The 16,620-nt window shown below is 40.1% G+C and overlaps 1 protein-coding gene across 1 annotated transcript in view; it reads right to left on the bottom strand.

Annotated features, from left to right (window-relative positions):
* Positions 1 to 16,620, bottom strand: part of CTDP1 (CTD phosphatase subunit 1) — a 76,792-nt gene that overhangs the window by 39,615 nt on the left and 20,557 nt on the right. Inside the window, exons 6-8 of the mRNA XM_056854489.1 lie at positions 10,439 to 10,529; positions 5,767 to 5,933; positions 522 to 1,586 (exon numbers count right to left, since the gene is read on the bottom strand). Of these exons, the coding sequence (XP_056710467.1) occupies positions 522 to 1,586; positions 5,767 to 5,933; positions 10,439 to 10,529 (1,323 nt within the window). The remainder of the gene's footprint in view (positions 1 to 521; positions 1,587 to 5,766; positions 5,934 to 10,438; positions 10,530 to 16,620) is intronic.

The raw sequence follows: 16,620 nt of genomic DNA, 5'->3' as shown, positions 1-16,620 counted from the left end.
GAAAAAGTTAGCAATATAGTAGTCCATGGATGCAGTTTATAAAAGATGAGGCAAACCTAAGCCCCACTGAAATCAACAGGATTTAAGATCAAGTCAAATTGATTTCAGCTAACCATACTTCTAAAATATATCTTTATCATGTGAATGACTATTGCTTTAAGGCCTTAGCTGCATTAGTTCTTTCACAATAAAAATCCAACAGTCTTACGTTTTAAACATAGTTCTTTACTGTCACAAAGCATTTTGCAGAACCAACTGGCTGGATAAATTATCTACACATCTCTGGAAATCAAGCAAGATGCAAAAAGAAAATAACTAAAGGACAGGACTTCAAGCATCCTATAAAATCTATCAGTTCACTCAACACAGAAATTCTCTTAAATACCCATGCACTGAAATCTTCCAGTCATACATTTGTAGGCTTATTGCATTACCATAACTAGAGATGACCATATGTCAATAAAATCCATTACTTGTAAATGATTATCTCATGGTTTATAACCACTCAACATTACACTTACCAGCTCTAGCCGCAATAAGGTGAGTCGGCTTATTGGGATCATCATCATTCAAGACTAGGCTTTTAGTAATGTTTGCTCCAAGGGAAGTAGCATGATAATGCTCAAGTGTTTCTTCTATGGGAAAGTTTGTAGGATACAACCCACTAAACAACACAGTAACACCTGATAATACTTTTTGTTTCAGTTCTGGCACTATTTTTCTTATATCTGGTAGTTCGTCAATTTCCTTTGCTACATATTTGTCATACTTTGAATAATAATCTGTATGCACTCGAACAAGAATCTCTTCAAGATATATTAGATGATCATCGTCGTCTGTATCATCTTCTTCCTCTTCCTCCATGCTCTGATCTAAAGATTCTCCCACAGTTATCCCTGATTGTTCACTATTCTGTGACTCTGTCTCTGGCTCCTTCTTGTCAACACATCCATTTCCTAGACTACAAAGGCTATCCTGTTCACTCTCTTCATGTACCTCGAGATCAAATGCCTTGGGATGGGGATTGTTGTTAGCAGAGGATGTTGAGTCTCCAGAATGGTTCGACTGTCCATCCTTTTCTACGTTTGTATCCGTTCCCAGCAGAAGTGTACTTTCTTCCTGTACAGATTTCTTTGATTTTCTCCAGCTTCTTTTCCCTTCATTTTCACTATCTGAGGCAGAAGAGGATGATGACTTCCTAGCATCCAACCCACTGTCACTTTCACTGTCACTAGACAATTCAAAGTCCAAGCAATGTTTTGAGTTGTCTTGAATCTGTTGATGGCCTACAACTGTCCTATCATTTTCTGAAGACGCACGAGATTCCTTGGCACTTATAAGTTCCTTTGAGTCAGTAACAGTGTGACCAGGATCCCCTAAGGAGTCTCTTTCTTTAACTTTATCATTAATGTTTAAATCCCAGGATGATGGCTCATCATTGACAGAGTTGTTGCCATTTACTTCCTTTGTTGATTTTCTAATACCATTACTTTGTTCTTCTGTGTTTTCAGCATTCCTTACTTCGTCAGAATCTCTGGTTACTACTGTTGCATCAGATGCTTCACTTATCTTTGAGGAATGATTTGCTAAATTAAAGAGAGATAAATACAAAAAACTGTCTTTAAAAATCTATCGAAAATGCTTAGGAACAAAAAGACTAGCAGCATATCCTTCATCCCCTAAAATTGAACACACTTAATTCAATTATGCTCATTTAAACCAAAAAAGGTGAAATTCTTTTACAACATACTAGATGTTAGAAGCAAACAGAAAGCTCCTACAAAAATATCTTCTACCAAAAACACTGCCTGAGACCGGCCCTTCCCCCACTTACCTGGACTGTAGCAGGTGGTCATGACCTCAGCCCTGACCTTAGCCAACCACTCGTATGGCTGCCCCAATGGCAAGAGGGCCAGCATCGCTGGGCCACGCAATGCATAACTCCTATACATCAGCTCCCTTTAAGGAGCTGCCAGCAGCAACTACAGCTAGACTGGCAAGGCTATCAGGCAAACAGGGAACAGGTACCAGAGGTCAAAGAAGACTGTTGTCCACATGCACAATTAAGCCAAGCCCATATAAAGAGCTAAATGGCAGGCCAGAGAGGAGGTTCCAAGGTCATCCCCAAGGCTGGCAGAGAAACTTGGGAAGAGAGGAGGAGGAACAAGGTGCGGTTAACCCCTCCCCTCTCTGTATCTGAGGCCTCTGCCAGTGCTGGGGTCTCAGCTGGAGCCATGGAGGCCAACAGAGAGGACAGAGCAGTTGTTCACCCCCTGGATCCCCACTATCATTTCTTCCTGTTAATTCTCATAACCATTTGGGAAAAAATTAAAACTGTAAGACACATGTTAAGGCAATATGTGTTTCTCAAAACTTTACAGATGCGGTATGGAGATTTATTATTTGATTTTTACCCCACCCTTTCCCAACCAAAGCCAGGCGCAGGGTGGCTAACAACCAATAAAACAGCATACAGTTAAAATAAATACCCCATACAACATATAGGTTTGAAATTTAAAATCCTTACCAATATTAATTGGCTCAAAGGATAAAAAAGAAAAAAATGTAGGTATATGAGACTATTGATTAATTCTTAACCAATTAAAGCCATTAACACTTCATTTGTAGACTTCAGACATTTAAAGGGCAATCTGCCCTCCTGATACAATGGCTGAAAAGGAGACTAATCCCCTTACACTGGTGCAGTATCCTCACAATGGCATGGCAATAATATTCTGTAAGCATAATTAAGTCAATGAAATTACCAAGCTTTCATGATTATGACAGCATAGAAGAGGAAAAATGGGTGGAGATAACAGGGCATGAAAAGAGATAAAGTGACCAAATTATTTCTCAAAGCAAGGTCCCCACTCATCATCCACCTTCACAAAGCCAATATAGTAAAGTACCTGTCGTAACTGCACACACTTCCACAGGAGTCCACAAAGAACCCTCAGATACCCTTCCCCCTCAGCAGAGATGGGACTAAACCAAAGTAGGGGATATACTATTGCCTACGTAAACAGATCTCAGAGATCTTGATATAGAAAAAAGAAATAAGAGATATGGCCAAAGCAGAAAACATTTTAACAATGGGCAACTTCAACCACCTTTACAATAACTAAACAAATGCATGTTCCGGTTGTAGCAAAGGAAAAAAATCTAGATATCATATATGATCATGCCTAGGTTATGGAACTTAGAGGGAAGGCAACCCTTGATGTGAATCTGAGTGGTGTTCAGGACCTGGTACAAAGTGTAAATGCTGATGATGAACCATCTAGGAACAGTGACCACAGTACCTGAGCTGACAGAGCTGGTCTCCGGGGTTGTGTTGAGGATTATCCTGGGGAACTGCAACATTCATGTTGAGGCTGTTTTGTCAGGAGCAGTGGCTCAGGATTTCATGGCCTCCATGACAACCCCCCAAAAAAGGGGTCGCCGTAAGTAGGCTGCGACTTGACGGCACTTTACACACACACACGACAACCATGGGCTTGGCTCAGGTAATAACTGGTCCTACACATTGTGCAGGTTACGCTCTTGATCTGGTATTTTGTTCTGGACAGGAAGAATGTGATTTGAGAATGGAGGAATTGACCATCGTTCCTTTGTCATGGACAGATAACTACCTGCTTGAGTTTAGACTTACAGGGATACCGAGACTCTGCAGATCCTTGGAAGTTTAAGGCCTATCACCAGCTTGGATGAACCTAGCCCTTCTTGGTTACATAAATCTTCTGTGTGTGTGTGTGTGTCTGGCTGACTGGGTCTGAGATGGAGTGGTTGCCCCAACCTTTAAACAGGCTGTGGTGCGTCCATTTCTAAAGAAATCTACTCTTGACCCAGGAGATCTTAATAATTATCAACCAGGAGAGGGCCTTCTCAGTCATAGCACCAAAGCTCTGGAGCTTTCTCCCCAGGGAAACTTGTCTGTCCCCTTTATGTTGCCATCTTCCACCACCATGTAAACATTTCTGTTTTGTTTGGCATTCCCTCAATGATCCCTCCTTCCTAACCAATGTTCTATGTTTTGTATGTACTTTCTCTGTTTTCTAACTCTTAAAAGAGTTAGAAAAGTTGTTTTAATGAGGTATGTTTGGGATCGGGGTTGATCTGAATGGTTGTATAGTGTATCTTATCATGTACGCCTTAGCTGCCTTGGCAGCCCTTGTATGGGTAGAAAGACGGGACATAAATTTTGTAAATTATAATAAAATAATAATAAATAGGAAGTTGTGCCAAAAGACCAGGTGTGGCCATCCAAAGTAGTTCAAATGCAAAACTGTTGATCTCCTAATTGTAACATGCAACAATCACTAAAAACAGTCTCCTTGCTATAGGACCGGAAAGAAGCACACAACACTGATTTTTAAAAATGGATACAGGGGGATGTGGGAAGCCAATTAGTCTGACATCTGCTCTGGGTGAAGTGGTGGAAACCATTAGATAGAATTATGAAGAACAGAGAGGAACAAGCTGTACTGAGTGGAACTGGCATCATTTGTGCAAGGGAAGTCCTGCCTCACTAACGTTTGGGAGTATGAGAATGTTAATTAGTATGTGTATAAGGGTAGACATTACGTACTTGGCTCTCCAAAGAGCATTTAATGAAGTATCTCCTCAAAGGCTAGTTGAATAAACGTAGCAAACGTAAGTGGATGGGTCCAATTGTGGATTAAACTGGCTAAACGACTGGAAGTCGAGAGTGGCATTTCTCTCAAGGGAGGGAAGCAAATAAGAGGGTCTGGTGCTATTCAGTTGTTTATCAAAGATTTGGAATTGGCAGTGAGTAGCAAATTGGCCAAGATTGCAGAGGACACCAAATCACTCAAGATGGTGAAAACCAAAGTGAACTATAAAGAGCTCCAAAAGGATCTCACCAAATTAGGCAAGTGGACAATGAGATTCAACTTGAGTGTAAACTGATGCACAATGAGGCAAACAATCTGAACTTTTCTCATATACTGATGAGGGTCTGAACTGACAGTAAGGACTAGGACAGATCTTGAAGTCATGTGCTCAATGAAAATGTTGATTCAATGTGTAGCATCAGTGAAAAAGGCAAATTCTATGCTAGGGTTTTAAGGAAAAAGATTGAAATAAAATGGCCAGTACTGTTATGCCTTGTGTAAAGGTATATGGTGGAACTGCAATTTGAATACCATGCACAGTTCAAGCTGCCCCATCTCAACAAAGGATATCACAGACCTAGAAGAGGTACAGAACAGGGGGTTGGAGCACCTTCCCTATGAGGAAAGGTTACAGTCTGCGGCTTTTCATCTTAAGAAAAAGGAGGATGTGACAGAGGGTTACCATGGTTCAAATTTCCCCTCTGCAGCTTATTCATCTTAAGAAAAAGGAGGATGTGATAGAGGGTTACCATGGTTCAAATTTCCCCTCTTCTATCTCGTTTTAAGCATCTGAACTTTTTTGTGGGGCGTATGGAGTTGGCCTTGGTTAAACTATTGCTTGAGGATAAGGAGGCTGCTGTATCCCATGCAATGGCAAAATTCTGCTTTCTAGCTATTAGACAAACACACAAGGAGGTGGATTAATGGCCTTATATACACAGTACTAACAACTACTGATTGTAATTTGTATGTATGCTGGTCTTTCACTGTAATAATAGAGATTGATAGATTGACCATGGCTCAAACAATGATAAATCATGTTCGTTGTTAAATTTGAAGTATACTTAAACAAACTATGGTCTAGCAACACAACTTTGCAAATGTAGACCTCACAAGGCTCATAAAAAGATACCTTTCTTTCTCATTTGAACTTCCCTTGATCCAGGTGGTGCATTAATATCTCCTGTGCCCTGAAAGTATACATATTTCTTCACAGTTATCAAATTAGGTGCAAATTTCCAGACATCCTCTCGGTCATCAATAATGCACACCATGGAATCCCCACAAGGGAATAAGTTTCTAGAAACAGAATAATCAACACAAGACTAATTAGATATTTAATATCATTTTTATTAAGAAGCATTAACTAAGCATGGATGATAAAAAAACAGTAATTTGAAATTTACCTATGAACCCCCTTAGTATTATTAGTTTGGCCTCCTGAAGCAACTTATCAACTTAGTCATAATAATATGAAGCAGTTTTCCTTAAAACCTTTTCAATGTTAAGAGAAGACAAGACACCCCAACTGTAATATAAATTATGTAATAAAGAGAAAAAAATTATTAAGCCCTTCAATTTTAAATCCATAAGTAATAAAATCAGAGTTGTGAACCACACCTATCCAATACAATTCTACCCTGTTCAGATGTTATTTACACCTCCATACGGTGCTTTTCAACCTGTTCATCAATGACCTGGAGTTGGGGTTAAACAGTGAAGTAGCCAAGTTTGCCGATGATACCAAATTATTTAGGGTGGTTAAAACAAAATCAGACTGTGAAGAGCTCCAGAAGGATCTCTGCGTACTGGAAGAATGGGCATTAAAATGGCAAATGAGATTCAATGTGAGCAAGTGTAAAGTGATGCATACTGGGGCAAAAAATCCCAACTTCACATATACACTGATGGGATCTGTGCTGGCAGCGACAGACCAAGAAAGGGATCTTGGGGTGGTAGTGGATAGCTCAATGAATATGTCAACCCAGTGTGCGGCTGCTGTAAAAAAAGGCAAATTCCACGTTGGCCATAATTAGACGAGGAATAGAGAATAAAACTGCTGATATCATACTGCCCTTGTACAAATCTATGGTGAGTCCACAATTGGAATACTGTGTACAGTTCTGGTCACCACACCTAAAAAAGGATATTACAGAGTTTGAGAAGGTGCAGAAAAGAGCAACCAAAATGATTAAGGGACTAGAGCAACTGTCCTATGGGGAGCGGTTAGGACGCTTAGGGCTGTTTAGCTTGGAAAGAAGGCGGCTAAGGGGAGACATGATAGAGGTCTATATAATTATGCATGGTTTGCAGAGAGTGGACAGGGAGAAGTTTTTCTCCCTCTCCCATAATACTAGAACACTGGGTCATCTGCTAAAGCTGGAGAGCGAGAGATTCAAAACAGATAAAAGGAAATATTTTTTCACACAATGCATAGTTAAATTGTGGAACTCCCTGCCCCAGGATGTGGTGATGGCTGCCAGCTTGGCTTTAAGAGGGAAGTGGACATATTCATGGAGGAGAGGGGTATTCATGGCTATTAGTTAGAATGGATACTGGTCATACTGCATACCTATTCTCTCTAGTATCAGAGGAGCACGTCTATTATTTTGGGTGCGGTGGAACACAGGCAGGATGGTGCTGCTGCAGTCGTCTTGTTTGTGGCTTCCTAAAGGCACCTGGTTGGCCACTGTGTGAACAGACTGCTGGACTTTATGGGCCTTGGTCTGATCCAGCAGGGCCTTTCTTATGTTCTTATGACACCAAAGCAGCCTTTGAGCTCATGAGCTTCCTCTCGGGTCTTCCCATTACAAAAAAGGTAATATACCCCCCTCCCTACCCCCAACCCTCTCTTGGTCTATGTTTATCATCAATTCACATTGGGGGGCCCTGACTGTTTCTTCAGGCCACTATGGCTGAATGCATCTGAGATGATCGCCACATATTTCAATATTTAACAGATTAGATATTGGGAACTGTTTTAAAAACTTTGAAGTATTATTCATGGTTTTATTATTTGTATATTCTTTTGATGTTAGCTGCCCTGAGCCCAGCCTTGGCCGGGGATTGAGGGCGGGGTATAAATTGAAATATAAATACATAATGTTTAATGAGAAGATCCAGAATTTATCGACATGCAGGACCCCTCCTGAATATTGAACCTATGGAAAACAGTGGGTTATAACCAGGATAAGGAAGCTTCCCCCATGTGCTGGTACATACATGCACCTGTGGCACCTGAACACCCCCAATCTGCAGTGTTCTCAGGCGAAACTAGCTGTAACGGGAGAGTACTAAAACAGCTTGTGTCAAATTCCTAGGAAGTGGAAAGGGGAGAATTTAAAACAGTGTGGGGTAGATGAACAGAACTAAACTATTCCCTGCTTGTGCTTTGCTCCTGGAATCCCTTTTTGTTTTTCAGAAAGAGTTAATCTTCTCCTACTGGAACTCTATGACGAGAAGTAATCTCTGCTGGAAGGGGGGAAAAAGTAAACAGGTGAGTGAGTGGGTCCTGTGTTGTTCAACATCTTTATAAATGATTTGGATGAAGGAATAGAGGGGATGCATATTAAATTTGCAGATGATACTAAATTGGGAGGGGTAGCAAATATGGTAGAAAACAGAGCCAGGATACAGGATGATCTTGACAGGCTGGAGAATTGGGCTAAAACTAATAGAATGCATTTCAACAGAGATAAATGTAAAGTTCTGCATTTGGGTAGGAAAAATCAAACACATAATTATAGGATAGGGGAGACTTGCCTTAGCAGTAGTGTGAGCGAGAAGGATCTTAGGGTCTTAGGAGACCAAACACTGAACATTAGTCAGCAGTATGATGTGGCAGCTAAAAAGGCAAATGTGATCTTGGGCTGTATCAACAGAAGTATAGTGTCCAGGTCATGTGAAGTGCTGGTATTGCTTTACTCTGCTTTGGTTAGACCTCACCTAGAGTACTGTGTTCAGTTTTGGGTACCGCAATTTAAGAAGGATGTAGACAAGCTGGAACGTGTCCAGAGGAGGGCAACAAAGATGGTGAGGGGTCTGGAGACCAAGTCCTATGAGGAAAGGTTGAAGGAGCTGGGTATGTTTAGCCTGAAGAGGAGAAGACTGAGAGGGGATATGATAACCATCTTCGAGTACTTGAAGGGATGTCATATAGAAGAGGGTGCCGAGTTGTTTTCTGTTGCCCCAGAACCAGCGGGTTGAAATTAAATCAAAAGAGTTTCCGTCTAGACATTAGGAAGAATTTTCTAACATTTAGCGCAGTTCCTCAGTGGAACAGGCTTCCTCGGGAGATGGTGGGCTCTCCTTCCCTGGAGGTTTTTAAGCAGAGGCTAGATGGCCATCTGTCAGCAATGCTGATTCTATAACCTTAGGCTGATCATGAGAGGGAGGGCGTTTTGGTCATCTTCTGGGCATGGAGTAGGGGTCACTGGGGGTGGGTGGGGGGAGGTAGTTGTGAATTTCCTGCATTGTGCAGGGGGTTGGACTAGATGACCCTGGTGGTCCCTTCCAATTCTATGATTTTATGACAGGAAAAGAAGTGCTACCTTCACTTCTATACTGAGCTTTAAAGATCTCCTTTACCACCTTGGCACTGACCTGATTCTGACATAAGGATCACAATGTTTAATTTGATCTGTAACAGCTAATAAAGCTAAACTGGTGGTGTGCATACCTGACCCAAAATACATACTTTACAGAAATAGCTTTTAAAAACTGTATTAATAGAAAACAAAACAGTAAAGCGATACGTATTGTATGGGTGACCATTTTACCAACCTATTATGTATCTGCACTCGATACTTGGTAACATCCTCTTTACTATTTGGTAGCATGATTCAGACAAATAAACCATTCCACACAACACTCCATAGGGTAGTTTGACCATTCACTGACTTAAGTTAAAGGACATAATACGGTGTACAAACTGCTCAGAAATTCAGCTGCTTTTCACAAACCTCCTTGTTTATGGGCAGCTGCACATGTCTGTCTCGTGTGAGATATGTATACATATGCCTGTGTCTCTGAACTCTGTACTCAATGAAGCTGTAAGAGGTTATCCCAAACAAAGCACTTTAAGAGAATGACTGAACAAAGAAGAGATGGTTAGCAGTCTTAACATTTGCAAGCAGAAAGTTCAGACTGGCTTAACTTTCACAACTATTGCCTCCATGCAGGGAGTTTGGGTTAGGCTATGCCAAAAATCAGCAGCAGAGCCTCCACTGTATGTCCTTATACCAGTAGGTAAAACCAACTGGTCAGCCATGGTTATTCTAATAGAAAATGTTAATACTAATAAATACTAACATGGTCAATAAAAAATCAGAGGTGCAAAAGTGAAAATGCACAGTGGAATATACCTATTAGAATGCTCAATCGGCAACATATATATGTTATCAATCATTGGCATCTACTGTAAAAATGATTACTTACTACTCTGTACATGACATTTATAACAGCAAAATGTTATTGCTGAAGTTTATGCAATGTCATTCTTTGCTATCCAAAATATCAAATTTTCAGGCTATTTATGGAAGACTGACAAAACAGAAGCTATTGCTGAAATTCAGCTTTAAACTGTATTTTTGAAGAGCTAGGGCAATTGCAATCAATTTCTATCAAAGTAATCTGAATATTACTGTGTCACATTAAAAACAAGAATTTGTGTATACAGGCATGGCTGGAAGTGGGAGATTTGGAGGAGAGAAAAATTAAAAATACCCCAAGAATGTTTATTTGTTGTTTCTAGAAGTAAGCCATTCACGTTACCTACAAGCAATCCTCTCCCTCCCAATACATACCTAAGGTTCCCAGTTTTAGAGTATGGATCAATACATTCGTCCCTTGACAATATTCGATGAGAAAAAAGCTTCTTTTCGGGATCCAAGAACCCTTTTAAAGGGAAAACAGTCTGAAATTAGTGTCTTTCAAATATTTTATATATTATTCTCAAATGTTTTATATATTATCCTCTAAGACTCTTCACTCTATGTGCTGTTCTCTCTGGAATCCCACATGATCATGCCAAAGATATACGTTACACTGAAATATGAATGGGACCTACCAAACACTAAATACTATTTGTATTAAGACAGTCATGCTATTTCCAAATTATATCTATTGATCAACATAATTTGAAACATGATGGCTGAATGCATTTGGTAGTATAAGTGACTGTCAGACACAAACCACAGGTTTAAAAATTATAGCTATATAACCAGATCTTTAACATTTGACAGATTGTTTAATATAATGTTTTGAAAGATTTCACTGGCACATCTACTAGTAATACGCCATCTCAAACACTCACGTGTTTCCATAGCAGGGCTGCTTTCTTTTTCTATTCAACATTATGCCTTGGGATTGCAGATAGTCAAAGCAGTGGAAAATATGCTACAATGCTTAAGCAAAATGGGCAAATCAAGGGGGAAACTAAACTAGAATTCTTGCATTTGCAGGTTTTAAGTTATACTTGTAAGATCTGTGCGTAAATACCACTATGTACTCTTGAAATAAGTGTTTTTAAAAAAATGAAAGCTGGTTTTATGCCGATTGTTGCTCAGCCTTGAGAAAGTGGCTTTTAAAATGTTACAATCAGTTTGTATAGCAGGTATTCACATGCAGGAATTAGGCATGTAATTTCTTTGGTAGCTTTGGTCCTTATGTAAACAAAGAGCACTTTCATGAAAAAAAAAGAGGTTTTCTATTGTGTAATACAAATCTGCACAACTGGTGCCCCAAACGGAATGCAACCTGCCCAGCATAAATGGCAGCTGAATAAATCACTTGGTTTTTCTTTGGCTGGGGTTACAAACATAGGATTGTCAGAAACCTGGCAGTCCAAAATAAAGTAGTATTCTGTAATTCATAAATAATTCGTAAGTAATTCGTAAGTAATTCGTAAGCAATTTGTAAGTAATTCGTAAGTAATTTGTTACTCAGGGCTGCATAGTTTCTCAATATCCTAATCCCAGGCAAAGAGCAAAGCCAGGTACTTTACTGAGCTGCCATAAATTTCTGGTAAGCTGCACTTGGCTTTATCGGCACAAGATGTGTGAACCTGTATTAGTACATATCCTGGAGATGACCAGAGTCAACTTGCTTTTTAAACAAATAACACTGCCAAATATCTCAGAAAGCTATTTCATAACACTGCCCCTGCTGTATTGTGAGATTTTATTTTGAAACATAGTGATTCCAAGAGACTGATTCAACATAGGGTCTTGGCTATTCAGGGGTGACTTCATAACACATTCTAGAAGTCCCTATAAGAGGCTTCAAGGATACAACCCCTTTGATCATTGGTCACTTATTAAAAATTGATGCATGTAGGACAAAACTGTCAAGTGTGTTACAGGAATAACTTAAAACCCATGGAAGCAAGAAAATCTGAGAGTTAAGGATAGAAGTTCAACCTTAACTCACCCGACTATGCTTAAGAATTTCAGCAAATTCATGTACGATCATCCCTGTTGTGAGACCCTTGCAGTACCTAGGCATAATGAATTGAAAGAATTAGCTAGAGAGAACCATCACCATTTAAACTTAGAAAGTTGAACAGGCTTATCAAAATGGAATTATTACCGTCTTTGGAAAAGAAGAGTACAGTCTGAATATTTTAAGTAAACTTACAGTGATTAAAGATTTACATATGTGGTCTGTTGTTCTTCCAGACTTATCTACATGAGCCACCACCAAGTTACATTTCCCAGCTAGACTGGTCAGTGGACTAAGTCTAGCGCAAGGTTTGGAGACACCCTTCTCCCTTCCATTGGTACAAGCTTCAGAACAGCCAGGAAGGCACCTCACTCATCCCCCCTGCAAGTTTCAGTCTAATCACAACCAGAAATCTTCACCAATAGTAGCAAAGGTCAGTGCTTTCATATCAGCTAGCAAACCAGAGGGTAGATTTGACAAGAGACTACCAGTTGCCAGATGTCTGGTTGTCAGTAACAGATCCGTAGGTATTTAAATAAATCAGACATTTAGAATAGGAAACAGTTAACAAATGTGATCATTGTTTTCAGCGGATCTGAGAGCCCTATGCTCGGAACGCCAATCAGTACGAAAAACAAACTGTTCAGATCAAGTACTGATTTAGAACTGACTTTGGAAAATATGTCATTTGTTTATTGTTAAATTATATCATTTACATAATTAATAACACTAGGAAATAAAATTTCCTTACGAACTCCTCTCGCTTGTCAGTATACATTTCTATACATAAAGTTTTAAAACAAATAGCTAGATCAGCAACAGCCTTGAAGTGCTAGTTACTTAATAGGCAACGGAACATCTTCCTTTTAGTTCACTTAAAGAGATCAGCTATATGTTTTGGATGCATTCAGACTCTGGGGGTTACTGCACTTGTATTCCCAGCGATGTATTAAGAGTTTGAAAATGTTATAAAAAATACTGTTCGCACTTCCTATGTATTCCCACCGATGTATTAAGAGTTTGAAAATGTTATAAAAAATACTGTTCGCACTTTGGCCCCTTTAGCTGTGAAGACGTCTTCCAACCATTTATAAACCGTAGTATCCAAAAACCCTTTTAAAGCGATGTTTTTTATAACATTTTCAAACTCTTAATGCATCGCTGGGAATACAAAGTACGGTAACCCCCTCTGTCATGAAATCCTTTTTTTTTTTTTTTTTAGTAGCAATCCTCTTGGCTTTCTGCACAGGCATGGAAGCACAGACCAAGAAAAACCTTAGCCACTACAGTGACGTTAAGCTCCTGATGGTGCTTTCTAACGGCACCACCTCACTCTGCCTTCTCTCCATGCTGCCCATCCATGATGACTTTTTTAAAAAAAAGAAACTTCAGCCTCTCTGGGTAGGACATGTTAAGGGCAATGAAGCAGCAAAAGATTTTGACTTTACTGGTTATAGTGAGGTTGATCCATTAATAAAACCACCCTATCACCACTGGCTTGAACCCTATATACATTTTCCATTGATGGAAAGCATTTTCACCAGTGGGGTGGGGGATTTTTGCCAATTCTTCTCACCCACTGCAGACCCCTTCCTCTTTGCCCCCTAACCAAGAGCAGAATTTAAGGGGGCTCAGCAGATCGCCACAGGAGGGGAGGGGGAATCCTGTTCTGCAAGGTTCACTTCCAAAGTACTTTTGTATGTTCTGTTTTGTTATAACAATAATAATAAAACTTTATTTTAAAAATTATTTTTATCTGCCTTTTCCATTGATCCCAAACATATTGTAGAATTTTGTCTGTTTTCTTTGGCTTGGAATCTAAGAGTCCTTTCCGTCTGCAGTGTAGCCTCCCACTCTGACCCCAGCTGGGGTCATTCATAAACTGACCACTACTGGAGGCCTACAGGGGCATAACATAAGGGCTGGAAGGGAAGGAATCACTGTTTATGCAGAACTTCTGTTGTATAGAATCTAAGCCCTTGCAGGTAATTTTTTGGTATGTTACAAAAATCCACTGGAAATATACTGGGGGTCAGCTATACTCCAAGTGGAAACCTTTGGTCCTCAACTTACACATTTGATTTACCGGTAGCATTATATTACTCACACGGCAATCAATCTTTTCCTAGTGCAAGGCTTTGATGCTTTAAAAAAAACCCTACAGAACTGCACTGAAAAAACCCACAAATCTTATTTGGCTGAAGAGATCACTTCAATCCTCATCATGAGTTACTATGACAACTACATACTTAATATGTGAAATTGTCTGCACACTGAGTTAAGCTTCATTTCTTGCAAGCTGAACTGACCTTACAGAATTGTTACTAACAACCCACAACTTGCTCAAGGATAAACATTCCCAATCCACCACAATGACATCCGTAGATAAAGATAATTCAAAGCTACCTGGTAATTTGTAAACTCCCTGCTGCTTGCAAGTTTCTTGTGGGGTCACTTTAAAATGTTTAGAATGGGTTTATTTCTGACCCAAACAGGTTTCCTGTTGGATACGTATATTTCTGTACAAACAATAACGTTTAATTTTTATGTAAATATAAAGTCATTTAAAGAAAACAACAACCTGTGACTTAACTGAGCTTTACCATACCACAACAGCCAATTACTACCATAGGTTTTTAAGGTGGGTTAACAACAAAAATTACACCCCTAGGTGGTAGGCAGGCAAATATCCTGAAGTCACTCTTTCTAAAGGTACCTTTAGCCTAAAGGGACCTTTCATCCAAAGGCCACAACAGCATAAGTGAAGCACCTACCACATAATACCTGCCAATGAATTCCTGACCCGCTGGGAGGCCTTGAACTCCAGCCCATAGACCTAGAAGTCCTAACAAAACCACTCTTTCTAGCTCCTGAAGGTAGAGACCTTGAGGAAGATGATTTGGCCATCTACTACTTGAAGCCTTGTAGACTTCAAAATGCTGAACCCCTCCCCAAAATACACTCAAAAGCCAGCAAGGATGGTATAACACTACTATGTTCTGATCAGAACAATAGGTCACGGTTAATATCCTAGCTGCCATATTCTGAACAAGCTGAAGGCAATCCCATGTAGAGGATTCTGCGGTTACCAGGACATGGGTTAACTGCAGCAGGCTCTCTATCCAGGAGGTGCTGCACCTGGATAGCACAGACCTACACTCATGCTAGGCATTTTCTACCATAGACAACACTTGGGTCTCCAATGTAAGAGCCAGATCTAACAGCATGCCCAAAATGCAAGCCCAACCCTTCAAGAATTGCAATCCCATCCAAAAACAAACTTAAACCAACTCCTCCATCAGCTGAACCACCCTATCAACAGTATCACTGTCTTGCCCGGATTGAGCTTGAGTTTCTTAGCCCTCATCTATCCCATTATTACTTCAGACTTATTAAGCAAATTCATTGGCTCCTAGATAATATGAAAAGCAGAAAGAGAGTTATGGATAATGCGAGGATTGTTGACATTTAGATGTTGCTATGTTTTATGTTGTTTTTATTGTTGTTAGCCGCCCTGGGACCAGCTTTGGTCAAAAGAAGGGGAGGATATAAGAGTAAAAATAATAAAAATATTCATTTCCAATCTGCAGAAACTTCTCCCAGCGATTTTGTACAGCTGCTAGACAGTATATGGGATTAAATGAAGTCTGCAGAACTCTGTACCATAGATTTACCAGCCCTCCCCCACCATCATCTTCTGGAACTTGACTGACTTGGTAGGAGCTGCAGCTTTGGAACACATAACCTCCTGTTCCCAATTGAAAAAAGTAGTACAGCAGGATACCACAGTAAATCAGAATGAAAGTCATATACAGGAGCTTAGATGTTGCAAAAGTACAAATAGGCATATATGCTTATGATACAAGTGACTCCAGAACCTAAAGGTCCTTGGAGACAAAGCAAAGCTAAACTATAGAGCACGATCCTGTAACTGTCTATCACTACAACTGAAAGTAAAAGGTGACTTGGGGTCTGAAAGTAGGCCTCCTTTTGATGCTAATCGTGAGAGAAACCCCCCAACCTTACTAGGGTAAGAGCGCCACCTAGAGCATCTGGGATCTTGGAGCCCTGGGGTTTTACGTTGGAACGACCCATTCAGTGCCATTCTACATTGGACCATCGTGACAAAGTTAATCTCTTTTGGACAAAGGACAATCTGGTTGGGACCAGACTTGTCATGGAAGTTCGGAGCCATTACCAGATGCTTGATGGAGGTGGGACTATAGGTTATACGGCTCTGATTGATAACAGTAGCCTCTGACATCAGAGACAGAGATGTGCAAGGGATTGGAAAAATCAACTCGTCACTCTAAGAGAGGAGGGTGGCTTAGGTCCAATTCCAGTGGCCATAAATACCTGGACATTTGAGATTTCTCCTTGTCTTCAGCTTTCAGCAGAAACTGAGTCCACAGGAGGTTGGATAGTGGTTAATGACCTTTCCAACTTCTTGTTACTCCATGGAACTCTGTACATGCTCTGAGGAACCTGCTATATACCCCAGGTAACATATGCTTCAGCTAGTTCAACTGTATTGCTTTTCATTTGA

This window comes from Euleptes europaea, chromosome 8 (genome assembly GCF_029931775.1).
Source record: "Euleptes europaea isolate rEulEur1 chromosome 8, rEulEur1.hap1, whole genome shotgun sequence".
Lineage (NCBI taxonomy): Eukaryota > Metazoa > Chordata > Lepidosauria > Squamata > Sphaerodactylidae > Euleptes > Euleptes europaea.
The sequence above is the reverse complement of the archived record's forward strand: the minus strand, read 5'-3'. Positions and strand labels throughout refer to the sequence as shown.